The sequence below is a fragment of the Molothrus ater genome, chromosome 28, assembly GCF_012460135.2.
Source record: "Molothrus ater isolate BHLD 08-10-18 breed brown headed cowbird chromosome 28, BPBGC_Mater_1.1, whole genome shotgun sequence".
Lineage (NCBI taxonomy): Eukaryota > Metazoa > Chordata > Aves > Passeriformes > Icteridae > Molothrus > Molothrus ater.
In genome coordinates, this window is record NC_050505.2 from 2448234 (window position 1) to 2474918 (window position 26685).

General features: G+C 49.8%; 1 protein-coding gene across 3 annotated transcripts in view; it reads left to right on the forward strand.

Annotated features, from left to right (window-relative positions):
* The window catches only part of UNC5D (unc-5 netrin receptor D), a 107121-nt gene that overhangs the window by 72427 nt on the left and 8009 nt on the right, over positions 1–26685 (forward strand). For 2 of the 3 annotated variants that reach the window (XM_036396790.2, XM_036396792.2), the window contains exons 5-10: positions 6449–6629; positions 7826–7993; positions 9022–9186; positions 20419–20604; positions 23061–23438; positions 26558–26642. In XM_036396790.2, coding sequence (XP_036252683.1) covers positions 6449–6629; positions 7826–7993; positions 9022–9186; positions 20419–20604; positions 23061–23438; positions 26558–26642 — 1163 coding nt within the window. The remainder of the gene's footprint in view (positions 1–6448; positions 6630–7825; positions 7994–9021; positions 9187–20418; positions 20605–23060; positions 23439–26557; positions 26643–26685) is intronic. The other variant, XM_036396791.2, reaches the window with a different exon arrangement.

The following is a 26685-nucleotide window of genomic DNA, read 5'->3' on the forward strand; positions in this document are numbered from 1 at the left end:
GACCCCAGGGGATGCCCCATGGCCTCTGCCTGTATTGGAATAAATCCAGAAAGGACTCCTCTGTCTCCTTTTTGGACACAAACCTCTGGTGTTTGTGGATTCATTTTCCTAACAAACACCTGCTAACATTTTAAGCTTTTCATGTAAGGCTCAAAGGCTTCGGACTTGAGGAGTAGCAAAAGCCTCAGTGCAAGTCTGGAGCACTGCTCAGGGTCAGCTCCCCACCTTACAGAACCAGACCTTCAAATTAAAAGCAGAGTTGCCATTTTTGTGAGAAATTGAGAATAAGATTAAACAAAAAAAAAAAAAAAAAAAAAACCAAAAAAAAAAAAAAAAAACCAACCAAAAAAAAAAAAAACCAAACCGACAGAGACAGGCATAATTGAAACAAGAGGCAAATTTTCAGAGCTCTGAGGAGGAGCTCAGATGAGGATTTCTCCCCTTGCTGGGGGAGGTGTGGGCAGCAAACCCTCCCTGTGTAGGATTGACGGGGGGGCAGGATGGTGGGGATGGATGGAGATGAGAGATCTCTGCAGCCAGGTGGGGAATTTGGGGTTTATTGCAAAGGGCCAAGGGCAGGGCCCTGCTGGGAGCTGCCAGGCACAGCTCAGAGCAGGACTGAGAGAAGAGAGGGGGAGAGAGGATGAGAGGGTGAGAGAGTAAAAGGGGTAAGAGAGCGAGGTTCCCGTTCCAATACCATAAATCTTCTTCTGTGTTGAATATTCTAATTCTCACTAACCAATCCAGTACAAGATATAAATCCTACAGCATTTACATACAGCCTATAAGAATCATTACATTACCACACTGTGTTCCATTTTAAACCCTACAAACTCCTCTTTGGGCCCCTTCTGCCAAGCTGGCAGGGTCTGCTCTGACCCTTGGAGCTGTCTGCAGGCAGAGGGTGTTGTTCCATCAAAAGGGGATCACCTTCAGCCAGCCACACCATTGTTTTCCAGTAGTTCAGTAACTGAGGGATCTCAAAGCTGCTTTCATTTCAATCTCACTTACAGTTTCCATATTCTCAAATCTTTTGCCAGGCAATCACATTTATGAGGCTTTCCTGTTCCATCTTCCCCAACATCCCTGCCTGCCCTGCAGTGGGAGAAACCCCCCAGAAATGGGCACGGGCAGCCCTGGAGGTCTCAGCTGATCCCTGTGGCCACCACCAAGTGCATCCCCTCGGAGCAGAGCCTCCTCCAGCTGATTTATGGGTTAGTCAGCGTGTCAGATCCCTGTAATGAGATTATATATTCAACCTAATGAAGGAAAAATATGCTTACCAGCCTGGTGTGACAGAGCTGCGATTAAATGATTCAAGAGCAGAGTTCCCTCAGTGGATTAATTTAAACAGAATGCAGCAGGTACAGCTGACCTGCTCAGGCTGTTCTGAGGGGTTCTGGCGCAGGATTAATGGCTTGTGATGGAGTTGATAAAATCACAATAATAAAGGCAGGGAGGAGTGTGTGCAGCCCCTGAGTTTGTGTTAAACCTCTCAGGGACTCGTGCCGGTGGAGGCTTCCCCTCCTGGTTTGAGTCTCAGGGTGGAAATGAAGATGAAAGTGTGACAAGGGGGGACCTGCCCTGCCCATCCCCATCCTAATTCCAGCTGAAACAGGGAGGAATATTCCTCCAGCCTGAATTTTCAGGAGCAGGAGTTCCATGTTAGAGGAAATTGAGGAGGTTTTTGCTGCTTTTCTACCTGAGAGAGAGAGGAAAACATCCCCATGGACTGGAACAAGAGCCCTTTGTGCTGTCCTGAGTCACCTTCCCCATCTCGAACCCTGAGCTTTTCCCTGGGGTCAGGAGGCCTTTGGTTGTCCCCTGAGGAGGAGCTGGCACTGTCACTGCCTTCTCTGGGGTGTGGATGTGTCTGGGACTGGCCATGGGGAAGGCAGAGGCTGTGTTTAAAGGGCAGCGGAGGAAAATCCCAGAGCAGGGACAGGAGGCCCTTTGTCACAGAATCCCAGAATCCCAGAATCCCAGAGTCCCAGGATCCCAGGATGATGAGGTTGGCAGAGACCTCTGAGATCATCCAGTCCAACCTGTGCCCTCACACCTCACCCAGACTATAGCACCCAGTGCCATGTCCAGGCTTTTTGAAACACACCCAGAGATGGTGATTCCACCACCTCCCTGGGAAGAGCATTCCAGTGCTCTATTATTCTTTTGGTGGAAAATTTCTTCCTAATATCCAACCTGTACCTTCCCTGAGGTAGCTTGAGCCTGTGTCCTCTGGTTCTGTCAGTGCTGCCCAGTGGAAGAGACCAATAGGTTGGATATTAAGAAGAAATTTTCCACCAAAAGAATAATAGAGCACTGGAATGCTCTTCCCAGGGAGGTGGTGGAATCACCATCTCTGGGTGTGTTTAAAAAAGCCTGGACATGGCACTGGGTGCTATAGTCTGGGTGAGGTGTGAGGGCACAGGTTGGACTGGATGATCTCAGAGGTCTCTGCCAACCTCATCATCCTGGGATTCTGGGATTCTGGGATTCTGGGATTCTGTGGTTCTGTGAACCTTCCCTGCCATAGCTTGAGGCTGTGCCCTCTGGTTCTGTCAGAGACTGACCCCCACCTGTCTCCAATCTCCCTTCAGGCAGCTGTAGAGAGCAATAAGGGCACCTCTGAGCCTCCTCTTCTCCAGGATAAAATGTCTGCTGACCTCCCGAATTATCACCATGCCCACAAGGGCTGGGAGCTGCCTCTTGTGTCCAATCTGGCTGGAATCTCAAACAAGGTCACCAAAAAGAGCCAAAAAATCAGTCCCAGGTCTTGGGATGTTTGACTGCCCATCAGAGCGACTGGTGAGGGACTCGTAGTTGGGATAAGCTTTGTTTTTCAGGGAGAAGAGTTCCCTAACTCCCATAATCTGCCCAGGCTCTGGGGTGTTGAGCTGATTTTACTCTGATAATGCCATAAGCTGGTCTGTGGTAATTGCTTTCTGTAACTGGGACAAATTTATGATGATGCTAATTGGGCTGCTGCCACCCGGGGATGGGCCCGGTTAACCCCTGGTGCCCCTGAGCTGCGGGTCCTGATGTGCTCAGCCCTCCTTGGAAACTGGGGACCGGGGGTTAATTCTGAGCAGACTGAATTTCAGGGGGAAAAAAAAAAAAAAAAAACCCAGATCTTTTTCTACAACCTTACAGCATTTTATAGCAGGTTCAAGGTCTGGTTCCAGATCATCAGAATAATTCTTAAAGGGAAAAGTATTTTAATTCTGGTACAAGCAATTCTGTGACCTCCATGGTGAGGAAAGTGAAATTCTGAGGAGTTTTGAGTTGCTCTTCAGACACTGCAGTCCAGACCCCATCATTCATCCCAGTGTGGAGATGTTTTAGGTTCTTGGCTGTTTTTATTTTCCCTGGTTGCTTTGTGAGTGTTTGTGCGGGGGCTGAAGTTTCCCAAAGGTTACATCCCCTGCCAGTGACAAACATCTTTTGTCATCACGACTCCTTTAAATGTATTTTTATCCCATAAATCCATCCCTTGGTTCTCCATCTTTGAAAGCCTCCATCTGCTGAGGCAGAGCAGGGGATGGCCTTGGATAAACCTGATTTTCTCAGGGAAGGGGGGGCTGGGATGAGGGGAGCACTGGCAGTGCAATCCTCCCTGACAAATCAGGGTTTGATCTCACGTCCCAACACTTTGGTGTTTATGTTCTGTCTGCTTAATGTTCTCCCTTTGCTGGCATCATCATTCTTTGAAATGCACGGTTTAATGTAAATGTTTTAATGTTTTCTGCTCATCAAACCCCACATTCCCAGGCTCAGCGCACGCAGGACCAGCGTGTGCTCCCTCCAAGGGTGAGGCTGACAGAAATGGGGCCCTTGAACCCCTCTCACCACCCAGAAATCCCCTGGCCTGAGGAGAGTCAACATTTACAAACACACTTGTGAAATAATGAACTCGGGGAATGCTGGCTGTGTTTGTCATTTCTCTGCCCATTTCACTGCACATAAAGTGTGTTCAGCATCGAACTCCTGTCACTTGATTTATGCTCGTGTGGCTGCTCCATAATTTAAATTGAATTCCTAATTTCTTCGCTGAAACCCCCTCGGATAATTACTGTTAAGGTTAACTGCAGAAGGGGAACTGAATAGTCAGTGGATTAGTTGGTTGTTCTGTGTCTTTAGACCACAGGGAAAGGGAGCAAAATCCAGGGGATGTTGTCCAGGGAAAGGTTTGGCATGGGTGGAACTCACTCCCAGGGAGAGATTTGTATTGGCTGGAAAAGGTTTGGCATGGCTGGAACTCCCAGAGATTTTATCCTGGGAAGAGTTTGGCATGGCTGGAACACATTCCCAGGGATTTTGTCCAGGGAGAGGTTTGGCATGGCTGGGAAAGGTTCGGCATGGCTGGAACTCACTCCCAGGGATATTGTCCAGGGAAGGCTTTGGCATGGCTGGAGCTCACTCCCAGGGATATTGTCCAGGGAAGGCTTTGGCATGGCTGGAACTCCCAGGGATTTTGTCCAGGGAAAGGTTTGGCATGGCTGGAAAAGGTTTGGCATGGCTGGAACTCACTCCCAGGGATATTGTCCAGGGAAAGGTTTGGCATGGCTGGAAAAGGTTTGGCATGGCTGGAACTCACTCCCAGGGATATTGTCCAGGGAAAGGTTTGGCATGGCTGGAACTCCCAGGAATTTTGCCCAAAGAAAGGTTTGGCATGGCTGGAACTCACTCCCAGGGATATTGTCCAGGGAAAGGTCTGGCATGGCTGGAACTCACTCCCAGGGATATTGTCCAGGGAAGGCTTTGGCATGGCTGGAACTCACTCCCAGGGATATTGTCCAGGGACAGGTTTGGCATGGCTGGAACTCACTCCCAGGGATATTGTCCAGGGACAGGTTTGGCATGGCTGGAACTCACTCCCGGGGATATTGTCCAGGGAAAGGTCTGGCATGGCTGGAACTCACTCCCAGGGATATTGTCCAGGGACAGGTTTGGCATGGCTGGATTTAGCGCAGCTGCTTGGTGCCTGCTCCCAGGCTGTGCCCAGGCTCCTGCAGGCACAGGGGAAGCGTTCCCTGGCTGGGAGGGAGGGCTGGATACCAGAGGACAGAGAGATGGCAGAGGGATCACAGAGCTGGATCCTCCCCCATTTTCAGTGTGAAACGTGTGGTGCTGAACCTCGCCCTCAGGTAACTCACATTGGCACAGATGTGTTAAATCACGATTTAACTCCACAGCCGCCGTGTGGGATGAGGTGCCCCAGACCTGGAGCCTTTTCCAGGTGAGCTTGCAGCCCTTGGCTGGGATGTGCAGGGCTGGATCCGTCCCAGCAAAGCCAGGAGTGCTGCTGTGGAGGGGAATCTGCTGCCTGGCACCAAACGTAATTGGCTTTGATGGTCAGCGTTTGCAGATTTGTTTAGGAACTGGAAAATGTACAAATTGCAGCCCATCTGCGCAGAGCTGAGTGCTAATGAATGCCTGCAGCTACCACAGCCATAAGCTCATTACCACAAAGTTCCAAGTCCTTCCACAAGTTGCTAAACAAGGTTATTCATCTGAATGGAGTGGAGAAAGGAGTTTGACTGCAGGGCACAGCCAGAGCTCCTCCAGATCTAGAAAAGCTGTTAAAACAGCCCCCTGCTCTTTGGTCTTTTAATAGAATCCGTTGATTTTATTTCTATTTTTAATTTTGCTCTCCTGTGACAGCAGCTTGCCATGCCTTAACCATTTTCTGTTAATGTTTCGAGAGGAAAGGCGCCTCGCGGGCGATTCCTGGGCGTGCTCAGAGACGTTGGGAGGTGAACTGGAGAAGATGGATTGGAGCACATCCTACACAGCATTTCAGGGGGTTTATGGACCGTGGCAGCAAACACTAATGGCCTCTGTTCTCAGGGTGTTTGTGTCAGCTGGGAATCTGTGATGATGACTCGGCTCTTCCTCTGTGTGCCGTGTCAGGCAATTTCATCTTCCTGTTTCTTCACAAAAAAAAAGTGAATTGATAATGCTTATTATCTGCTTTATAGAACTGGTAGTTGTCCAAGTGTTTGAACATCCAGTGCATGGTGCAGCAGGAGCAATATGTAAAAATATCATTGGGAGAGTTACCTATTCTCTCTTGGCTGAGATTTTATTCCATGTTCCTTGAGGAAAAAAATCAACTTTTCCTCTGTTTGCCGTGTCAGGCAATTTCATCTTCCTGTTTCTTCACAAAAAAAAAAAAAAAAAAATTGGGATTGATAATGCTTGTTATCTGCTTTATAGAACTGGTAGTTGTCCAAGTGTTTGAAGATCCAGTGCATGGTGCAGAAGGAGCAATATGTAAAAATACTGTTGGAGAGTTTCCTGTTCTCTCTCGGCTGAGATTTTATTCCATGTTCCTTGAGGAAAAAGTTACCAGCCAAAGGAAGCATTTCCCCACCCAATTAGCATTTCCCCACGAGCTCATGAGGTGCCTTTGCCCTGCTCCACGTTTTCCTGTGCTCCTCCCTGCCAGGTGGAGTGGCTGAAGAACGAGGAGCCCATCGACTCCAACCTGGATGAGAACATCGACACCAGGGCCGACCACAACCTCATCATCCGCCAGGCGCGCCTGTCCGACTCGGGCAACTACACCTGCATGGCTGCCAACATCGTGGCCAAGAGGAGGAGCCTGTCAGCCACCGTGGTGGTCTATGGTCAGTGACAGGGCTGGGGGGCAGAGGTGGCTGTGCCCGCTTCGATTTGCGCTGTTATTGCTGCGCTGATTCAAGCCCGGCACAAGTGGGATCGCCCAGCTGTGGGGTTACGTGTTAGTTAAATGGCATTTGCTCTGTCTCACCCCTCAAAAATGTTTATTCCAAGCTTGTGGTACTCCCCTGAAGTATCATGGATCTGTAATCCCATTGGCCCAAGGCTTAGTCTGTGCCCACTTTGAATCTCCCCGTTAAGATGTGCCGGGGAGACCACAGACAATCTCTTGGCACTTATTTGTCTTCATCTTTTCTTTCTGACAAAAAATGGGTGAATTTGCATTTTAGTTAAATGGTATGCTCTATCTCACCTCTCTAAAATGTTTATTCCAAGCCTGTGCTCCTCCCCTGAATATCATGGATCTGTAATGCCCTTGGCCCAAGGCTTATTCTGTGCCCACTTTGAATCTCCCTGTTAAGCTGTGAGGGGGAGACCACAAACGCTTTCTTGGCACTTATTTATTTTCATCTTTTCTTTCTAACAGAAATGGGTGGATTGTGGTGTTACATGTTAGTTAAATGGCATGCTCTGTCTCACCCCTCTAAAATGTTTTTTCCAAGCCCATGATCCTCCCCTGAAAATCATGGATCTGTAATCCCCTTGGCCCAAGGCTTATTCGGCACCCACTTTGAATCTCCCTGTTAGGCTGTGCGAGGGACGCCAGACTCCCTCTTGGAGCTTTTCTCCTTAGGCTCTCCCTCTTCCCCCCTTCTCCCTCAGAAACCACGCTGCTCCTAGGGGACCCCCAATAATTAGCACCCTCATCTAATTAGCATCTTCAGAAGTTGTGTGGAGTCTCCTTGCCTGCCTGCTGCTACCACTGGGGACTCCCTGGGGACCCCCCAAAGGAACTGCTGCACTCAGCCAAGCCCTTCCCGCTGGGATGGGTTTGGGTTTGGTTCTGGGGGGCTCTGGCACAGCACCACAGCCCCCCCACGCTGGTGTTTTAATTAGAACCCTCAGAAATCGTGTGGACTCTTTTCCTGCCTGCTGCTACCAGCCAACATCCTCAGGGACTCCCCAAACGAGCTGCTGCACCCAGCCAAGCCCTTCCCGTGGGGATGGGTTTGGGTTTGGTCCTGGGGGGCTCTGGCACAGCCCCCCAGCCCCTCAGCCCCCCTGCCACGCTGGTGTTTTGCAGTGAACGGGGGCTGGTCCTCGTGGACGGAGTGGTCCAGCTGCAACGCGCGCTGCGGCCGGGGCTGGCAGAAACGCTCGCGCACCTGCACCAACCCCGCGCCCCTCAACGGGGGAGCCTTCTGCGAGGGCATGTCCGTGCAGAAAATCACCTGCACCTCCCTCTGCCCCGGTGAGTCCCAGCCAGGGAGGGCTCTGGGGGCCTCAGCTTTCGGTGGGAAGCAGCAGCAGGGAGTTGGGAAGGGAGCGGGAAATGCGGCCCAGCCTGGTGTGGATTTGGGTTTGGGTGTGGGTGTGGGTGCAGTGCCAGGCACCTGTGGGCAGGGTGGATCTTACCCCGTGTTAGGAAAATGAATCCACAAACACCAGAGGTTCATGTCCAGAAAGGAGACAGAGGAGTCCTTTGACTTTATTCCAATCAAGGCAGAGGCCATGGGCCATTCCACTGGGATCTCTCAGATTTTTGGAGGATGCAGCCTCCCTTTTTATCCCAATTTCCAGCCACATTTCCCTTCTCTCTTTCCCCATTGGCTGAGATACTTGAGAGGTTCAGACTTCCCAAAACAGTTGATCCTGAAGATTCCCCTCTAATACATAACCCTCCCTTTTAATTTTTAATTCTTACAGAATTTAGGGGGTTTTCCCCATTTCTGAGGTATTTGAGAGGTTCAGACTTCCCAGAACACCTGATCCCAAAGATTCCCCTCTAATGTATAACCCTCCCTTTTCATTTTTAATTCTTACTGAATTTAGGGGTTTTTCTTCCCCATTAATTTCTAATTTCATTAATCAGCAAACCTAAAGTTGATTTGTAAAGGTAAATCTCTTTTTCCATTCATCAATCAGTGGAACCCTTCCCATTGTTTCTTTTCTCTCCCAGTGCTGGTTTTATCTCCCAGCAGCCCCACAGCTTGTTTGGAAACACAAATCTGCTGTTCCTGCTCCTGGCACCCCCAAAACCCTGCCAGAACAGCTCGGGGAGAAATCAGGGATGTGGGTGGGGGTCTGGGGTTAGTGCAGAGATGGGGAGCTGATGTTAAGAACACCAGAAAGAGAAACACAGAGCTGAGAGCTTCGTGAAACGCACTATTTACCTGGCGAAAGTTTGCTTGGGAGCGCGTTAGACGTGGAATTATGGAGGGGGAGAGATGAAAGAAGCGCTGCTGCAGGAGCTGCTGACTGCGCTTTTTCCCCGGGCAGTGGACGGCAGCTGGGAGGTGTGGAGCGAGTGGTCGGTGTGCAGCCCCGAGTGCGAGCACCTGCGCGTGCGGGAGTGCGCCGCGCCCGCGCCCCGCAACGGTGGCAAGCACTGCGAGGGCCTGAGCCAGGAGTCCGAGAACTGCACCGAGGGGCTCTGCATCCAAGGTGAGCTGCCACGGGGCTGGGCAGGGCCTGAGGGGGGGGCTGAAGGCCGGGGAACCTCTTTGGGTGGGGCTCCTGTGTCTGAGATACTCCCGTGGAAAGGGACGTGTAGTGGAATATTTACCAATATTGTGGATATTGTGGGAATCTACAGAATCAGAGGTTTTTGGGAAAGCTGCAAAAGGCCTCAGAGGCAGCAGAACTGTGATTAGAGCTGAGCAGCAGCCATGAGATTGGGCAGCAGAAAAATTATTTAAACTGTAGAAAAGCAAGGGCAAATAGAACAATGGTCTGTGTATTAACACTTGTCTAGAAAAACTCCCTAAGCTACAGAAAAGTTTATCTAGAGAGATATTAGGGAGTTCTAAGCTTAATAATGGAGCTCTGTGCGTTGTGTTTGAAGGCTCACAAGCAGGTATTGTATTTGAAATAAGCAGGCATTGTTTAACCAAAGGTACCTGTGCTTACAGTGGTTGGATAGAACTACTGTCAATGTGCTTTTGCTTTGTGGGATTGGTCAAAACACTTATAAAGTGAGTTGTAACATTGAGTTCTGGGTCTGCTGCCTGGGATGTGAGCTGGTGGCATCTTCCCATTGTCATCACCATGGAATGAGGCTGATGCTGGAAAATCAAACAGCTCAAGGCACGTTCCCAGCAGTCCTGTCCTGTTTGTGATTTGTACGCAGACCCTGGCTGGCAGCAGATGGGACCTGCCTGAGCTTGTCTGGCCCTTGGTGCTGAACCAAACAGTGGCAATTCTGGTGTTTCACCCCACAGACACTTTTGCCTGGCTGGGTGTGTGGTGTTTCACCCCACAGACACTTTGGGCTGCCTGGGTGTGTGGTGTTTCACCCCACAGAAACTTTGGGCTGCCTGGGTGCTGCAGCTGGGCCCTGCAGACAAGTCCAGGCCTGCAGGAGCTCTGGTGCTGCTGGGATGGAGCTTCCCCCCATAACAGGGGCTGCTCCTCAGGTTTCCCTCTGTGGAGAAGCTTTCAGGCCATGGTGAAGGAAAGGAGTCGGTTCTGAGGGAGGCTTTGGATCCAGAGCTTTATTCTGGCCCTCAGGCCTCTGAATGCAGCACCAGCTCCCACAGAACTCCCTGAGCCCGTGGCTGCTGCTCCTTTGAACCCCGGGGAGAGGGGCAGGGAAGGGGCAGGGAGCCACCAAGCAGGGACAGGAGGGGAGGGACAAAGGGACAAAGGACACCTGGATGGCCCAGGGCCCCCCAGGGGTAGAGGGCATCCTTTGGATCTGCCCAATCACTCGAGGCCTTCTGGAATGCCAGGACTGACAGACAGTGCTGGGAGGGGAAGGAGAGGTGACTGACACACCTGGCAGGGAATTATCAGGGAGGGATCCGAGGTTCTGAAGTAAACCCTGAAATCACAGCACAACAGACGTGGTTTTCTGGTTTTCCGTGCAGAGTTTGAAATCTTCCAGGTCTCTGGATTTGTGTTGCTCGTTCTCTGCCTGTGAATGATCAGGTGATGCTAAAATCCCAAATCCAGGGGGTTTGCAGGGTGCAACTCCCACCCCCATAACCAAACGTGCTCCTCAGCCTTTCCCTGCAAGCAAACGGGCAAAGCCCCCGGGATTGCTGCGGGTGCAGGCGCCGGCCAAGGTCGGAGTTTGTTCCTTTTGCTGCATTCAGCAGGAGCTAAACCCAGGCAGAGCTGCAGCTCCCTGGGAAAGGCTTTGCCCTTCACCAGTGTGAAAAACGCCCATCGCTTGTTTTATTGAAATTTTAAAAGTTTAATAGTAATAAAATGGTTATAAAAATAGTAATACAGTTAGAGTAATAATAATTTGGACAATTTGAATTAGGACAATATGAGACAACAAATACAAAGAGTTAAGGACGTCTGGGTACCTTTTTCTGGGCAAAATAAGCCTGGAAAAGGACCCACATTAACAGAGGATTAACCCTTAAAAGCAACAGCCTGTTGCATATTCATACACCCCATCCATGATGCATAAATTCCATTCAAACACAGGATTCTGTCTGGGCAGTGTCAGCTGCTTCCTCTGAATCCTAACAGCACCTTCGAGGCAGGAAGAAGTTCAGGAAGAAGTTCGTTTCTCCTGATAAGAGGGCAATAAATTCTTTTTCTCTGAAAGATTCAGGTGTCCTGTGGCTGCTATCTCAGTGCGAGTCCTTTCTTTAAAAAAAGTATCCTACATAGCATCGTTTCTATTTTAACAATTTTTATAACCTAAAACTATATTTAACACACTACTTAAGAGAATTAACACAGCATTACTTTCTAACACAACACATATAATATTCATTTGAATATTTACGAAAAGCCAATCATAAACCACGTGCATTTTTCACAGCCAGTGCACGGGAAGCATCTGGCACTGGGAAGCTGCTGCTGTCCCTCCCCAGCACGGGGAGCTGGGCAGGAATTTGTGAGTTTATCCCTGCCCTGAGCCCTCTCCTGTCCCTGTGCTGTCACCTTGTCAGGTGGAACAGCAGCCCCGGGAGCCATCAGGAGCGCCAGGGCTGGGAGCTGTAAACAAGGATGTGTCTGTTTTGTGTAATGCTGTGTTTAACCAGCCCTCTGTCCTTGTTTCTATGGTTCTGCATTGCCTTTTCTCTTATAAACAAAATGAACTAGCTCTTTTTTTTTGCCCTGGGTTTTAATACTTTCCCAGTGGCAGAGAGCATCCTGTGTATTTATTCAGGCTTCAGAGATAGCTTCAATCAGATTTTGCTGGGGTTTGGAAGGAGGGAACACTCAGCACTCTGGCTGTGGATCCCAGCACTTAAAATTCCCAGGGCTACAGAACAGCTCCAAGGTGTCCAAGGACAGAAATGTAATTTAATTTTTTTTTTTCCTTCCCTGTGTTTTAAGAAAGAATAACCAGAGAGGGTTTGGGAGCAGTGCCATTCACTCAGCTCTCAGGGACTGTGCTGATCCTGGGATGTTTCCTGGGGTGTCTCTCTGTGACCGTGCTCACAGGGGTTTTGGATGAGGGAGGAGACGAGGATCTGACTCCATATTTCAGAAGGCTGATTTATTATTTTATGATTCATATGATATGAAAACTATACTAAAGCAATAGAAGAAAGGATTTCATCAGAAGGCTGGCTAAGAATAGAAAAAGAATGGAATGATAACAAAGGTTTGTGGCTCGGACAGAGAGTCTGATCCAGCTCACTGTGATTGGTCATTAATTAGAAACAACCACATGAGACCAATCCCAGATGCACCTGTTGCATTCCACAGCAGCAGATAACCATTGGTTACATTTTGTTCCTGAGGCCTCTCAACTTCTCAGGAGGAGAAATCCTAAGGAAAGGATTTTCCATGAAAGATGTGACAATGCAGAGATGCTCTGGCCCCAGACACTCCCAGCACCTCACTGGTGTCCAGCGCGTTTGTTCTCCCAGTGTTTATTCCCTGCCAGGATTCCCAGTTGGATGCTTTGCCAGCCTGGATTTCTCTCTTTCCTGCAGAGGTGAAAGCTTTCTCTCTGCTTAATAAAAGAGAGGATTTTTGTTTTTTTGAGAACTTTTTGTTTCACTTTTATCTGTTTGCTTTAAAGCTATTTCTCCCGACTTCAAAACCTATTGATTTCTTCTCCCAGTGCCCAAAACCAAAACAAACAAGTAGGGCCACAGGGACTGACCTGCAAACATGTTTTTACTAATGCACCCCCAATAACCACAGCACAATCACAAATCATTTTGTTTTCCATTTCCCCAGCAGCGCTGCTGCTGTTGCCAGGAGGCTCCTGGATGCAGGAATCTCCATTTCCATGGGAAATGCTTTTCCCTTTGCAGTTTGGTGCAGGCAGCCCCTGCCAGCAGCAGGGAAGGGTTTGCTCCACTGCAAACCCTCCAGTCTCACCCTCCTCTCTGGGTCTTTTTGTGCCTCATTCTCCTGCAAAAGCAAAGCCAACCTCGGGCAGGGAAATAAAAACCTCATCCAAAAAAAAAATGGCAAAGCCAAAATCCAGCGATCTTCTGGGTTAAGTATTTCTAAACTGAGCATCCTCACAAATATTAAAATGAAGAGAAGGAGCCTCATAATCCGCCCGAGTCTCCCAATTTTAGGGATTACTTTGGCAGGTTTTAGGTTATAAATGGTGGCTCAAGTGTTTGGCATGAGCGAGGCAGAGCAGGCTCAGTTTTGAGAGCTGCAGTCCCATAGAAAAATGGGGAAAATAGAAAAACCCCCTTTTATCCCATATTTCCATCTGCTGGGGGCACATGGATGTGTGTGTTCATGCACACACAGAGAAATGCCGTTTTTGGGGGTGTTTGGTACAAAAATGTGAATAAACCGGGCATTTTTATAGCTTGTAACCAATTTAAGTGCCCATCACCAGCCTTTCCATGCATCAAACACACAAAGGAATCATTAATTCCGACCTGAGTTTCTTTGCCAATGATCCACTGCAAGGTATTGAACTTCCTTCTTGCTGAGGTGTAAATAAACAACAGCATCCAATAGAGCCAACAAATAACCTGAATTAACCAAGTGAGAAATTGCTGCAAAGGAACTTCCTGATAGGGATTTAAAGGGGGGGGGGAAAAAAAAAAAAGAAAGAAAAAAAGAGAAGATGAAGAGAAAAACATGGACAGCATAAAATATTCATATTGTCAGCAAACGAGGAGAAAATGTTTCATTTATATAGAAGCAATATAGGAGATAGATATGCTCCATGTAAATTTATTAAGTGCAACTTCCTCTCTTTCTCTCCCTCTCAGATAAAAAACCTCATGAATTAAAATCCCAAAGTTCTTTTTTTTTTTTTCTCTTGTAAATATGATTTCCCTCATCTCCTTTGCTGTTTGGGTTGTTTGTTTAGGAGCTAAGGAGGAGCCAAGGTTTTATGAGAGGCTTTAGCATCTGCAGGTTCAGTGAGCCAGGGGATCATCCTCAGCAATTCCTGTCTGACAGGGAGCCCTGGCTCAGGGCATGCTCAGCTCAGGATCGACCCCTGGAATTGGGAAAAAAAGGAATTTCTGCCGGAATTTGGGGTTCCTGGTGTAGTTCTGGTCCTGCTCAGCTCCCTCCTGTCTCACCTGGAGGGTGTTTCTGTGCCTGGCATCATCTCAGGGCTGCTCTGCCCTGCACCTGCAGCTCTGCCAACCCCAACAGGGCAGGAGAGCAGGGGGACAGGGGCCAGGAGGAGAGGGGACAGCCTTGAGCTGCGCCAGGGTGGGACATCAGCAGGAATTTACCCCTGGAAAGGGCCTCAGGCTGTGCCAGGGTGGGACATCAGCAGGAATTTCCACATAGAAAGGGCTGTAGGGCATTGTCAGAGTGGGACATCAGCAGGACTTTCCTCATAGAAAGGGCTGTGCCAGGGTGGGACGTCAGGAAGAATTTCCCTCTGGAAAAGGCCTTGAGCTGTGCCAGGATGGGACATCAGCAGGAATTTCCTCATGGAAAGGGCCTTGAGCTGTGCCAGGATGGGACATCAGCAGGAATTTCCTCATGGAAAAGGCCTTGAGCTGTGCCAGGGTGGGACATCAGCAGAAATTTCCTCATAGAAAGGGCTGTAGGGCATTGCCAGGGTGGGACATCAGCAGGAATTTACCCCTGGAAAGGGCTGTAGATAATTGCCAGGGACATCAGCAGAAATTTCCCCTCGAAAAGGCCCCAGGCTGTGCCAGGGTTGGACATCAGCAGGAATTTCCTCATAGAAAGGGCCCCAGGCTGTGCAAGGTTGGACATCAGCAGGAATTTCCTCATAGAAAGGGCCTCAGGCTGTGCCAGGGTGGGACATCAGGAAGAATTTCCCTCTGGAAAGGGCCTTGAGCTGTGCCAGGGTGGGACATCAGCAGAAATTTGCTCATGGAAAAGGCTGTAGGGCATTGCCAGGGACATCAGCAGGAATTTCCTCATGGAAAAGGGCATTGCCAGGGTGGGACATCAGCAGGAATTTCCTCATAGAAAGGGCAGTGCCAGGGTGGGACATCAGGAAGAATTTCCCTCTGGAAAGGGCCTCAGGCTGTGCCAGGGTGGGACATCAGCAGGAATGTCCTCATAGAAAGGGCTGTGCCAGGGTGGGACATCAGGAAGAATTTCCCTCTGGAAAAGGCTGTAGGGCATTGCCAGGATGGGACATCAGGAAGAATTTACCCCTGGAAAGGGCCCCAGGCTGTGCCAGGGTTGAACATCAGCAGGAATTTCCTCATAGAAAGGGCACCAGGCTGTGCCAGAGTTGGACATCAGCAGGAATTTCCTCATAGAAAGGGCCTCAGGCTGTGCCAGGGTGGGACATCAGGAAGAATTTCCCTCTGGAAAGGGCCTTGAGCTGTGCCAGGGTGGGACATCAGCAGAAATTTGCTCATGGAAAAGGCTGTAGGGCATTGCCAGGGACATCAGCAGGAATTTCCTCATAGAAAGGGCTGTGCCAGGGTGGGACATCAGGAAGAATTTCCCTCTGGAAAAGGCTGTAGGGCATTGCCAGGATGGGACATCAGGAAGAATTTACCCCTGGAAAGGGCCTTGAGCTGTGCCAGGGTGGGACACCTGCAGGAATTGAACCCTCCTCCTTGTCTGTCCTGCTGAATGAACCTTGGCAGGGCAGGAGAAAGAATTTTATAGATAAGGAACAATAAACAACCTTGAGAGTGAGAAAAGAAGAGCTCTGACTCCTTCTTTGCCTGCCAGGCTGGGAAAAGAGACTTGAACACATCCCGGGGTCCCTGTGAGCAGCAGAGGTCCCAGGAGGGCAGGGACACAGAGCTCACGGAGCAGGAGCTGCTCCAGGATGCAAAATCAGAGCCAGGGATGAAGCTCCTTGGGGCACAGCCTGTTCCACTGAAGGATCTCTTCCCCAAGCCCCTGACTCGTGATCCTTGGGCTCCAAGAGTGAGGAGAAGGGCTTGGGGCTGTGGGAGGGATGGGAAGAACCTGGGAAGAACCTCTGGGGTCTGCTGCCCATCTCCCAGCCCTGCCCTCCGTGCTGGAGCAGGGGAGGTGGGCCCTGCACGGCTCTGCTTGGAAATGAGATAATTTAATCAATTACCTCTCCTAATGCACTAAACCAAATGTTTCACTTTCTGCTCCTGCACATCTTAAATTATCTTCAGGTGCTTTATGAAACTTAATCATAGTTAATAGAAACTTCATTACCATCAAATGTGCTTTCAATAAATGTTGTGTAACAGTGGCAGGAGGTGGAGTGAAAAATGGGCTGCAATTACCACAAACATGGATCCTGGAGCAGAAAGGGATAAAATTTGTGGTGCCTGCCAGGGTCCCTCCCACCCCCAGGCCTGGAGGATGCAGCTCATTAAGGAATAATTGGTGGACTATAAATGTTTGCTTTTCTGGTTTGTTTGGTTGCTTTCCACTTTGTTCCCTTCTGGGAAAAAAGGAAAAACAGAACCTCACCCTGCTTCCCCCAGATTTCCCACAACTTCCTCCTTCCCTTAATTTCTAATTTTCCATGGAAGGAATTCTCCAAAACAAAAGATCAGAAGGTAAAGAGGTAAAAATTACTTTTAAAAAACCCCAAAACAACAACAACAACAAACCAGTGGTTGTTTCTAAAGAAACACCAAAATCCCAAAAGAAAGGCTCCTTTCTCATGGAGTTGTGTTCCATGGGAATAATTCCAGGAATACTGAGCCACTCTGGGTTTGCCCTTTTAGCATAAAGCTGCTTAAAACCCCACTAAACCCTGAGGAGGATCCTCTGAGCCCTGTTCCCCTGAGCTTTGAGAGGCTTTTCCTGGCACTGGGGCAGCTCTGGGAACGCAGCAACCACCAACTCATTCCAGGGAAGGGCCCTCAGGAGGCTTCAATCATCAAATTTATAGACCAGGCTCCAATTCAAGCCCTGGAGATATTTCAGAGTCAATGAAAAGAGAATTCTTCTCCTCAGAAAGATTTTGCTTGAGTCCAACCGCTCCCATATTTTTTTTTGGATTTCGTGCCCTCCCTCTCATTTTTAACCCATGCACAACCGTGTAAAAGCGGGAAAGGGGAATTGCCTGACATGGGAATGGATGGGGAGGGAGATGCTGAACTCCCTGAGGGGATTTGGAGGCAGAAATGGCAATTCCAGAGCACCTGAGGAGCAGGAGATCAGCTCTGGGATCCTCCCCCTGGGGCTGGAAGCTTTTCCTGCCAGGATATTTCTGCCTCTCTCAGACTCGATCATTTATGATCCCAGCAGGGCAGGAGGGATAGGATAATCCCCATTTTCAGCACTTTCCTTTTTAAAAGCAGTGATCCAAAGGGAAGAGTTGGAGATGCTTTGTGGTGCAAAACCCTGGAGCTCTCCCTGGGTAGGGAAACACCCCAATTGTTCCTGGAGATCCATCCCCTCCCTCCTCCTGCCTCACTCATTGCTCTAATTACCCACAGAAATTAACTCAACAATAGCAACTCGTAATTAATTCCCTGTAACAACAAAGAAACTTGGGAATAGGAAATTGGAAGAAATAGAAATGTAATTATTGCCTGCACTTCCCTTTCTGCACCTGGTGCTGGGGAACAAAACAGGGCTGGGAGAGAGGGGCTTTGGATTGGTTTTTGTGTGGTTTTGGTCCCATCTGAGACATTTCCAGTTTGCCTTTGTGGCCCCTTTTTCTTTGCTTTTTCTGTCTGGCCTGTCCCCTTCTCACATTGCCAGCCAGTTTCTCACTCTCTGCAGTCCCTAACTGAGCTTAAAATTCTCTTTACAGCATTTTTAAGGAGGGATCTCATGGGAAAAAAAAAAGGGAAATAAAGGTTTCAGGGGAAAAAAACCCCAAACATTTCTCTTTTAGTGATTGAGTTGGTGGAACCATGTGGCAATGGAATTGTTCTAGGAAGCTGAATTTTGTAACCTTACAAGTTTGCTCAGTGTGGTTTCCTGGCCTGCCACAGAAGGTGGATTCCTCCCCAAAGCTGATGTTTCCATGCAAATATTGTGATTTTTCTTTTTCCTTCCCAGCAACGTGTAAACGTGTTAAAAGCAGAACCATTTTTCATTTGCGGATTACTCGAAAATACAGCAGGAATTTTGCAGGAGTATTTTCTTGCAAAGTAGGGAAATACTCTTGCAGGAAGTGTTTTCTTTCAGTATTTCTTCTGGTTAAGTGGCTCTGGTAAAACTGATACCCAAACATCTCTTTTGGGTTGAGTGGGTGCTGGAATCTCATGGTTGGGCTGGTTGGGATCAGTTGGAGGGTGGAGATGAGAGGGACGTTTTCTGTCAAGGGTGTTTGAACCAAATCTTTGATTTTACTTTTGATTGGATCCCTAACTGAGCTTAAAATTCTCTTTACAGCATTTTTAAGGAGGGATCTCATGGGGAAAAAAAAAAAAAGGGAAAAAAAGGTTTCAGGGAAAAAAACCCCAAACATTTCTCTTTTAGTGATTGAGTTGGTGGAACCATGTGGCAATGGAACTGTTCTAGGAAGCTGAATTTTGTAACCTTACAAGTTTGCTCAGTGTGGTTTCCTGGCCTGCCACAGAAGGTGGATTCCTCCCCAAAGCTGATGTTTCCATGCAAATATTGTGATTTTTCTTTTTCCTTCCCAGCAAGTTAAAAGCAGAACCATTTTTCATTTGCAGATTACTCGAAAATACAGCAGGAATTTTGCAGTATTTTCTTGGTTAAGTGATTCTGGTAAAACTGATATCCAAGTGTCTCTTTTGGGTTGGGTTTTGAGTGGGTGCTGGAATCTCATGGTTGGGCTGACTGGGACCAGTTGGAGAGTGGGGATGGGGAGGATGTTTTCTGCCGAGGATGTTTGAACCAAACCTTTGATTTTACTTTGGATTGGAGTGCCCAGCTGAAATTCAGTCCCTGAAATTCAGGGTTTAGGGACTGGTGCTGCTATTTCCAGGGTGCCCAGCCCCTTCCCAGGACATCCAGCTGGGGCTGGTGGCACTTTTCAGACACTTCTATTTTGTCAGGAAGTGTTGAGCCAAGGAAATGCTGCCCAGAGGTGCTCGTTCCTTTCATCTCAACACTCTGAAGTTCCACGTTCATTTTCAAAACTCAGCTAAAATGAAATTATCTGACTTTCAGCAGAAAAGCACAACAGAAGCCTCCTCCCAAGCAGTAATTAAGTAATTTCTGTAATTGGCTGTTTATTAAACGCTGATTTTTAACTTTGCACCCTATTTCTGTGCAGTGCAGTTCATTCACTGACACTCTGGAGCACTCTGGATTTCCCAGTTAGCTTTCGTTGCTCTCGTTGGCCATGAACAAATCCAGTTTCTGTTCCTGGGGCTCTGCTGTGGAGGAGAAGCCCCCAGCAGGACCCAGACCCTGCCCAGGGTGGGCTCTGAGCTCCCTGCCCTCACCCTGGAGCTGGGAATTCAGGGAACCTCCCAAGGACCCTCCTAGGGGATGTGCCAAGAGATTTAATTCCATGGTGCACAAATCCCAGCAGATGGAGGAGAATGGGATGGGATATTTCAGTTATGGATTACTGCAGGATTCATTTGGGGTCATTCTGTCACAGCAGTCAATTCCTTCTCCCCAAACCCAAACAGGCTCTCCAGGTTGGGGTGCTCCATCCCCAAACCCAAACAGGCTCTCCAGGTTGGGGTGATCCACACCCAAACCCAAACAGGCTCTCCAGATTGGGGTGCTCCATCCCCAAACCCAAACAGGCTCTCCAGGTTGGGGTGATCCACACCCAAACCCAAACAGGCTCTCCAGGCTGGGATGATCCACACCCAAACCCAAACAGGCTCTCCAGGTTGGGGTGATCCACACCCAAACCCAAACAGGCTCTCCAGGTTGGGGTGAGCCATCCCCAGACCCAAACAGGCTCTCCAGGCTGGGGTGATCCATCCCCAGACCCAAACAGGCTCTCCAGGTTGGGGTGATCCACACCCAAACCCAAACAAGCTCTCCAGGTTGGGGTGCTCCATCCCCAAACCCAAACAGGCTCTCCAGGTTGGGGTGCTCCATCCCCAAACCCAAACAGGCTCTCCAGGTTGGGGTGATCCACACCCAAACCCAAATAGGCTCTCCAGGCAGGGGTGATCCATCCCCAGACCCAAACAGGCTCTCCAGGTTGGGGTGCTCCATCCCCAAACCCAAACAGGCTCTCCAGGCAGGGGTGCTCCATCGGGGATTCCGCTCACCCTCTCAGCCCTTGTTATCCAGTGCTGCCCCTGCTTCTGTGCCCAGCTCCACCTTGGTTCCTCATGTCCCCCCTATCCCCCCATGTCCCCCCTATCCCCCCATGTCCCCTGTCCCTGACACAGCTCTTGTCCCCCACATCCCCCTGTTGCTGACCCTGTCTCTCCGCAGACGTGGAGCGCGGCGCGGACGTGGCGCTGTACTCGGGGCTGGCGGCGGCGGTGCTGGCGGTGGCCGTGCTGGCGCTGGGGGTGACCCTGTACCGGCGCAGTCAGAGTGAGTACGGCGTGGATGTCATTGATTCCTCTGCACTCACGGGAGGCTTCCAGACTTTTAATTTTAAAACAGTCAGACAAGGTTAGTGCGGCGATTTCCTTTCTTCTCTGCAGGGCTCCCGCTGCTCGGGCTCGCCTGCGTTTGGGGAGGGGGTTTGATGGAGTCAGGGCGTCCACCAGGGCTCTGCATCGTGTGGCAGGTGCCAAACACGTCCCCCCTCTCTCCTGAGAGCGAGATAAAGCAGTTTGACTGCAGTGATACCCAGTGGAAAATGGCCCTGTTAACTTCTGATCCACTCTGGTGGTGTGGAAGGAGGATGGGATAACCGGGGTGCAGGAGCTGGGATGAGTACAGGGATCTGGAATTGTCCCACAAACACAGGATTCTCCTTGGCCACACTCCAGATGCTCTAGAAATGCTGTCCAGCATCCAAAATCCCCAGCTCCTCCACTGATTTAGGAAAAGCTCAAATTAAAGCAAAGCAACCAAATCAGAGCAGCTCCCGCTGCTCAGGCTCGCCTGTGTTTGGGGAGGGGGTTTGGGGGACAGGGACAGGGATCTGGAATTGGCTCTGCTCTGTCCCACAAACACAGGATCCTCCTTGGCCATACTCCACATGCTTTAGGAGTGCTGTCCAGCATCCAAAATCTCCATATCCCTTCCAAAATCCCCAGCTCCTCCACTGATTTAGGAAAAGCTCAAATTAAAGCCAAGCAACCAAATCAGAGCAAGCCCGGGCAGCACAGCTGGAGCTCCTCCTGTTCTCAGTTACAGAGTTTTCCTTCACTCCAATAAAAGGAATTATTCTTTTCCTGATAATCCGAGACCCCCAGCTGGAAGTGTTTTGTAACCTGCTGTAACACAGGCACTGAGGGAAATCAATTTGTGTAAAACTGGACCCCTGAAGATCTAGAAAACACCACCAGTGCCATAAAATATGGACAAAACCTTTGCTAAAAGCAGCGCTCAGGTTTCCAGGAATGTCATTCCCTCAGAACAGGAAGGTGGGGAGGGAGAGGAGCGGGGATGGAAGCAGGATGTTTATTGATTCTGTGCTGCCATTCTACCTCAGACCTGCCTGATTGTGGGTGGGTGGGAGCGTGGGCAGGCTGTGAAAGTGTCCCCATGTCTCTGTTCTCTCTTCAGAAAAGGGAAATATGTTGCAGAGTTTGTTTGGGGGGGTTTTGTGGGGTTGTTTTTACAGTTTCTTTATTTCCTGGAGACGTTCCTCACCAAGCATGACTTGCAAGAAATTGGCAAAAGGGCTTGGCAGACAAGGACGTTTGAAGGAAGTTCATTCATCCATTTCTAAATCCAAACCTTTAATTAGGGCTGTGTAAATCTCAATGACTGTCTCAAACAAGAACATTTTCCTTTGTGGTTCAGTCTGAGTCTTGTTTTGAGTCTGGGGAATTGTTTGCTTGGCTTAATGCTTAAAACCTTTCATTCTGGAGGCTCTGAAAATACCCAACTAAACAACCAAAGAAAAAGACCCCACCATAAAACCAAGCAGCCAGAGGACTCAGGCCCTAAATGCATGCACTTTTCATTTTTCAGAGCATTTTCTGAGGTAAAACACCTCAAAATGAATAACTGCGGTGTCTTTCCCTGTATCACTCTTGTCCCCCCTCCCTTTCAGCCCAGTTTCCCTCAGGCACGAAGCTGTGGGTTTGTGTGGAAGGTCTGCAGGAAGACGTTGTCACCCAGTGGGGATTAATGTAAGGAAAGAAAACAACAAGAGAGGCAACGGGGCAAACACAACGACTGAATCCAAACCAAAGGAGGCTCCTGCTTGGGTTATTCCTGCGCTCTGGAGCTGCCTGAGGCCTGGCAAACACCAAGTGTCGGATCTGGGCACCAGTTCTGCTCTCTGAAGTGGCCTGGTGTTTTGGGAGGAACTGGGCCAAGATCTGACACTTCATGTTTGCAAAATCCAGCAGGGATTTGGAGATCTGAGAGCTCGGGGAGGGTTGCTGAGGTGTCCCCTTGTCAAGAAAATTAATCCACAACCAGAGGTTTGTGTCCAAAAAGGAGACAGAGGAGTCCTTTGACTTTATTCCAATACAGGCAGAGGCCATGGGGCATCCCCTGGGGTCTCTCAGAATTTTAGAGGATGCAGCCTCCCTTTTTATCCCAATTTCCAGCCACATTTCCCTTCTCTCTTTCCCCATTTCTGAGGTACTTGAGAGGTTCAGACTTCCCAGAACACCTGATCCCAAAGATTTCCCTCTAATGTAAAACCATCTAATGTAAAATTAAAATTAATTTCCCTCTAATGTAAAATTAAAATTAATTTTTAATTCTTACAGAATTTAGGTTTTTTTCCCCATTGTTTCCTTCATCTTTCAATGTCTAATTTCATTTACCAGCAAACCTAAAGTTTATTTGTAAAAGAAAATCTCTTTTTCCATTCATCAATCAGTGGAATCCTTCCCATTGTTTCTTTTCTCTCCCAGCACTGGTTTTATCCACCAGCTGGTTTGGAAAGACAAACCCCCCATTCCCCTCACCCTCCCTCCCTGCTGCTGTCCCCACAGGTAACTCCCTGCTCCTCAACTCGTCCCTGCAGCCCGAGCTGACGGTCAGCAGGACCTACAGTGGCCCCATCTGCCTGCAGGACCCCCTGGACAAGGAGCTGATGACCGAGTCCTCCCTGTTCAACCCCCTGGCCGACATCAAGGTCAAGGTGCAGAGCTCCTTCATGGTGTCCCTGGGTGTCACCGAGCGGGCCGAGTTCCACGGCAAGGCCCACCCCGGCACCTTCCCCCACGGCAGCCCCAGGCCCTTTGGGACCCTCCAGGCCAGGAACAAGGCCATGTTCATCCAGAACCTGGCCTCCATCTCCAGCAGCAGTGAGCTGAGGAGCACGGCCCTGTTTGGGCACCTGGGGGGCCGCTTGGTGGTCCCCAACACAGGTGAGTGGTTATTGGAATATTACCAATATTGTGGACATGGGACACGTGGATGGGAGCTTGTCTGGCCCTTGGTGCTGAACCAAACAGCAGCAACTGTGGTGTTTGACCCCACAAACACTTTTGGCTGCCTGGGTGTGTGGTGTTTCACCCCACAGACACTTTTGCCTGCCTGGTGTGTGGTGTTTCACCCCACAGACACTTTTGCCTGCCTGGGTGTGTGGTGTTTCACCCCACAGACACTTTGGGCTGCCTGGGTGTGTGGTGTTTCACCCCACAGACACTTTGGGCTGCCTGGGTGTGTGGTGTTTCACCCCACGGACACTTTGGGCTGCCTGGGTGTGTGGTGTTTCACCCCACAGACACTCTTTCCTGCCTGGGTGCTGCAGCTGGGCCCTGCAGACAAGTCCAGGCCTGCAGGAGCTCTGGTGCTGCTGGGATGGAGCTTCCCCCCATGACAGGGGCTGCTCCTCAGGTTTCCCTCTGTGGAGAAGCTTTCAGGCCATGGTGAAGGAAAGGAGTCGGTTCTGATGGAGGCTTTGGATCCAGAGCTTTATTCTGGCCCTCAGGCCTCTGAATGCAGCACCAGCTCCCACAGAACTCCCTGAGCCCGTGGCTGCTGCTCCTTTGAACCCCGGGGAGAGGGGCAGGGAAGGGGCAGGGAGCCACCAAGCAGGGACAGGAGGGGAGGGACAAAGGGACAAAGGACACCTGGATGGCCCAGGGCCCCCCAGGGGTAGAGGGCATCCTTTGGATCTGCCCAATCACTCGAGGCCCTTCTGGAATGCCAGGACAGACAGACAGTGCTGGGAGGGGAAGGAGAGGTGACTGACACACCTGGCAGGGAATTATCAGGGGAGGCACCGGAGGTTCTGAAGCAAACCCTGACATCACACTGCAACAGGTGGCTCCTTGCTCGTCAAAGCACGTAGAGGAATTTGAGCTTAGGCTGCCTGATTTTGTGTTTTATAACTAAATTTTAAAAAAATTAAAATTTAAAATTGTTCTCCAGGAAAGAAGTAGGGGCCCCGTTAATGCAAATTTTGGAAGTAGGGCACGTTGCCCACACAGGACACGAGTGATCAGAGGGAAGGCTGGGCTGAGGACTGAAGAGGCATTATGCCTATTTGAACTGTTTTAAATTACTGCCTCTCTTGATGTCTTCAGCATGAAAGTCACATTAATCAAAGCTGTGCCTTGCTTGGATGCTGCTCCAGAGCAGAGGATCCCCGGGAAGGGTCGGTGCTGGATCTTACGTAAGGGGCTCCTCACGCTCCAGCAGCAGCTCCAGCCCCACACCCCTGCCCCATGGGGAGACACAGGGACAGCAGCCAGGCCTGGGGACAGCCCCACTGCCCCTCCTGCCTGCCCCTTTTCCCCTTTCTTGGAGCAAAAAGCTCCCAGATGCCCAAAGCAGGGCCCCTGGCCCTGGCTGGGGGCTGGGATGCTCCCTCTTCTTTGTGGCTCCCTCTGCTTTGTGTGCTTTTTGACTTTTGTGACCTTTGTGGGACACGTTTCAGACCTGCAGGCTGGTTTGTTTGTTGTGGAATGAGCTGAGCAGCAGATCAGAGCTTTGCAGGTTCGCAGCCCTGCAGCTGCACCCCAGGGCCGTGCTTGCATCACCCCAAATCCCAGCCCTTAGCCTGGGTATTTTCTCTCCCCAAAAGGCAGCACAAAAAGGCCAGATACTGCCAGCTAGGTGTTATCATCCTTCAACTCCAATGATATTTATCCACTTTAAATTCAGCTCTGTTTTCGTTTGAGCAGCGGCTCCAGGATTATCTGCTGCTCTCTGGTTGAACTGGATGATTTAGAGCTTTATCCTTCATGTCCCACAAAACGGGTGCTTTAAAGGTTACCATAAAAAACGTGGCTTGTGTTTAGAGAGGATTGATAACAGTGACAGCCCAGGCATGCACAACGTGGGGAATGTTTTCATTTCTCCACAGACTGGTTTTGTGCTGAGGAAGGAACATTGCAGAGGCACAAAGTTAAGGCATGAATTAAGAATTCCCTCATACTGTATATTTAGCTACTTTATGTAATGATAGTCCCATCAATTAGATTATTAAAATATGTATTTGGTCCACTTGAAATTTATGTAATTCTTGCTGCCTTTATGTAAGATCAGCTGTGCCAAGCAGTTGTAAATTCCAGTGTGATCGAGTCGGTGCCTCCACCAGGGCTCTGCATCGTGTGGCAGATGCCAAACACGTCCCCCCTCTCTCCTGAGAGTGAGATAAAGCAGTTTGACTGCAGTGGTACCCAGTGGAAAACAGCCCTGTTAACTTCTGATCCACCCTGGTGGTGTGGAAGGAGGATGGGATCACCAGGGTGCAGGAGCTGGGATGAGTGGGGACAGGCACCTGGAATTGGCTCTGCTCTGTCCCACAAACACAGGATCCTCCTTGGCCATGCTCCAGATGCTCTAGAAATGCTGTCCACCATCCAAAATCCCCATGTCCTTTCCAAAATCCCCAGCTCCAACACTGATTTAGGAAAGGCTCAAATTAAAGCAAAGCAACCAAATCAGAGCAGCTCCCGCTGCTCGGGCTCGCCTGCATTTGGGGAGGGGGTTTGATGGAGTCAGGGCATCACCAGGGCTCTGCATTGTGTGGCAGGTGCCAAACACATCCCCTCACTCTCCTGAGATGCCAAACACGTCCCCCCTCATTCCTGAGATGCCAAACACATCCCCCCTCACTCTCCTGAGTGAGATAAAGCAGTTTAACTGCAGTGGTCCCCAGTGGAAAACTGCCCTGTTAACTTCTGATCCACTCTGGCGGTGTGGAAGGAGGATGGGATCACCGGGGTGCAGGAGCTGGGATGTGTGGGGACAAAAGGATGATCCCCCTCTCCATGGGGAGATTCCTTGGGGTCCCACAATGATCAAGTCTTATTTCAGAAAGGAAAGAGCCTCCAAGAGGCTTTATTTTGGGAAATAAGATGTCTTTTCCTTTGACGGGGAAGCAACAGCTTTGTTTCCTTGGATAGTTTACATTCCTTTCATCTGGTGAGGTTGCCACGAGAAGCAGGAACGCAGAGGAACATTCCGGTGGTGCTCCCCATCCCTGGCAACCCTGCCCTTCCCAAGGGTCACTCCTGCCCTTGCTCTTTTCCAGGGGTCAGTCTGTTGATTCCACACGGGGCTATTCCAGAGGAGAGCTCCTGGGAAATCTACCTGGCCATCACTCAGAAGGAGTCCAGGTGAGAGATTTGGGACCATGGCTCTGCAGGAGCCACTCCTGGG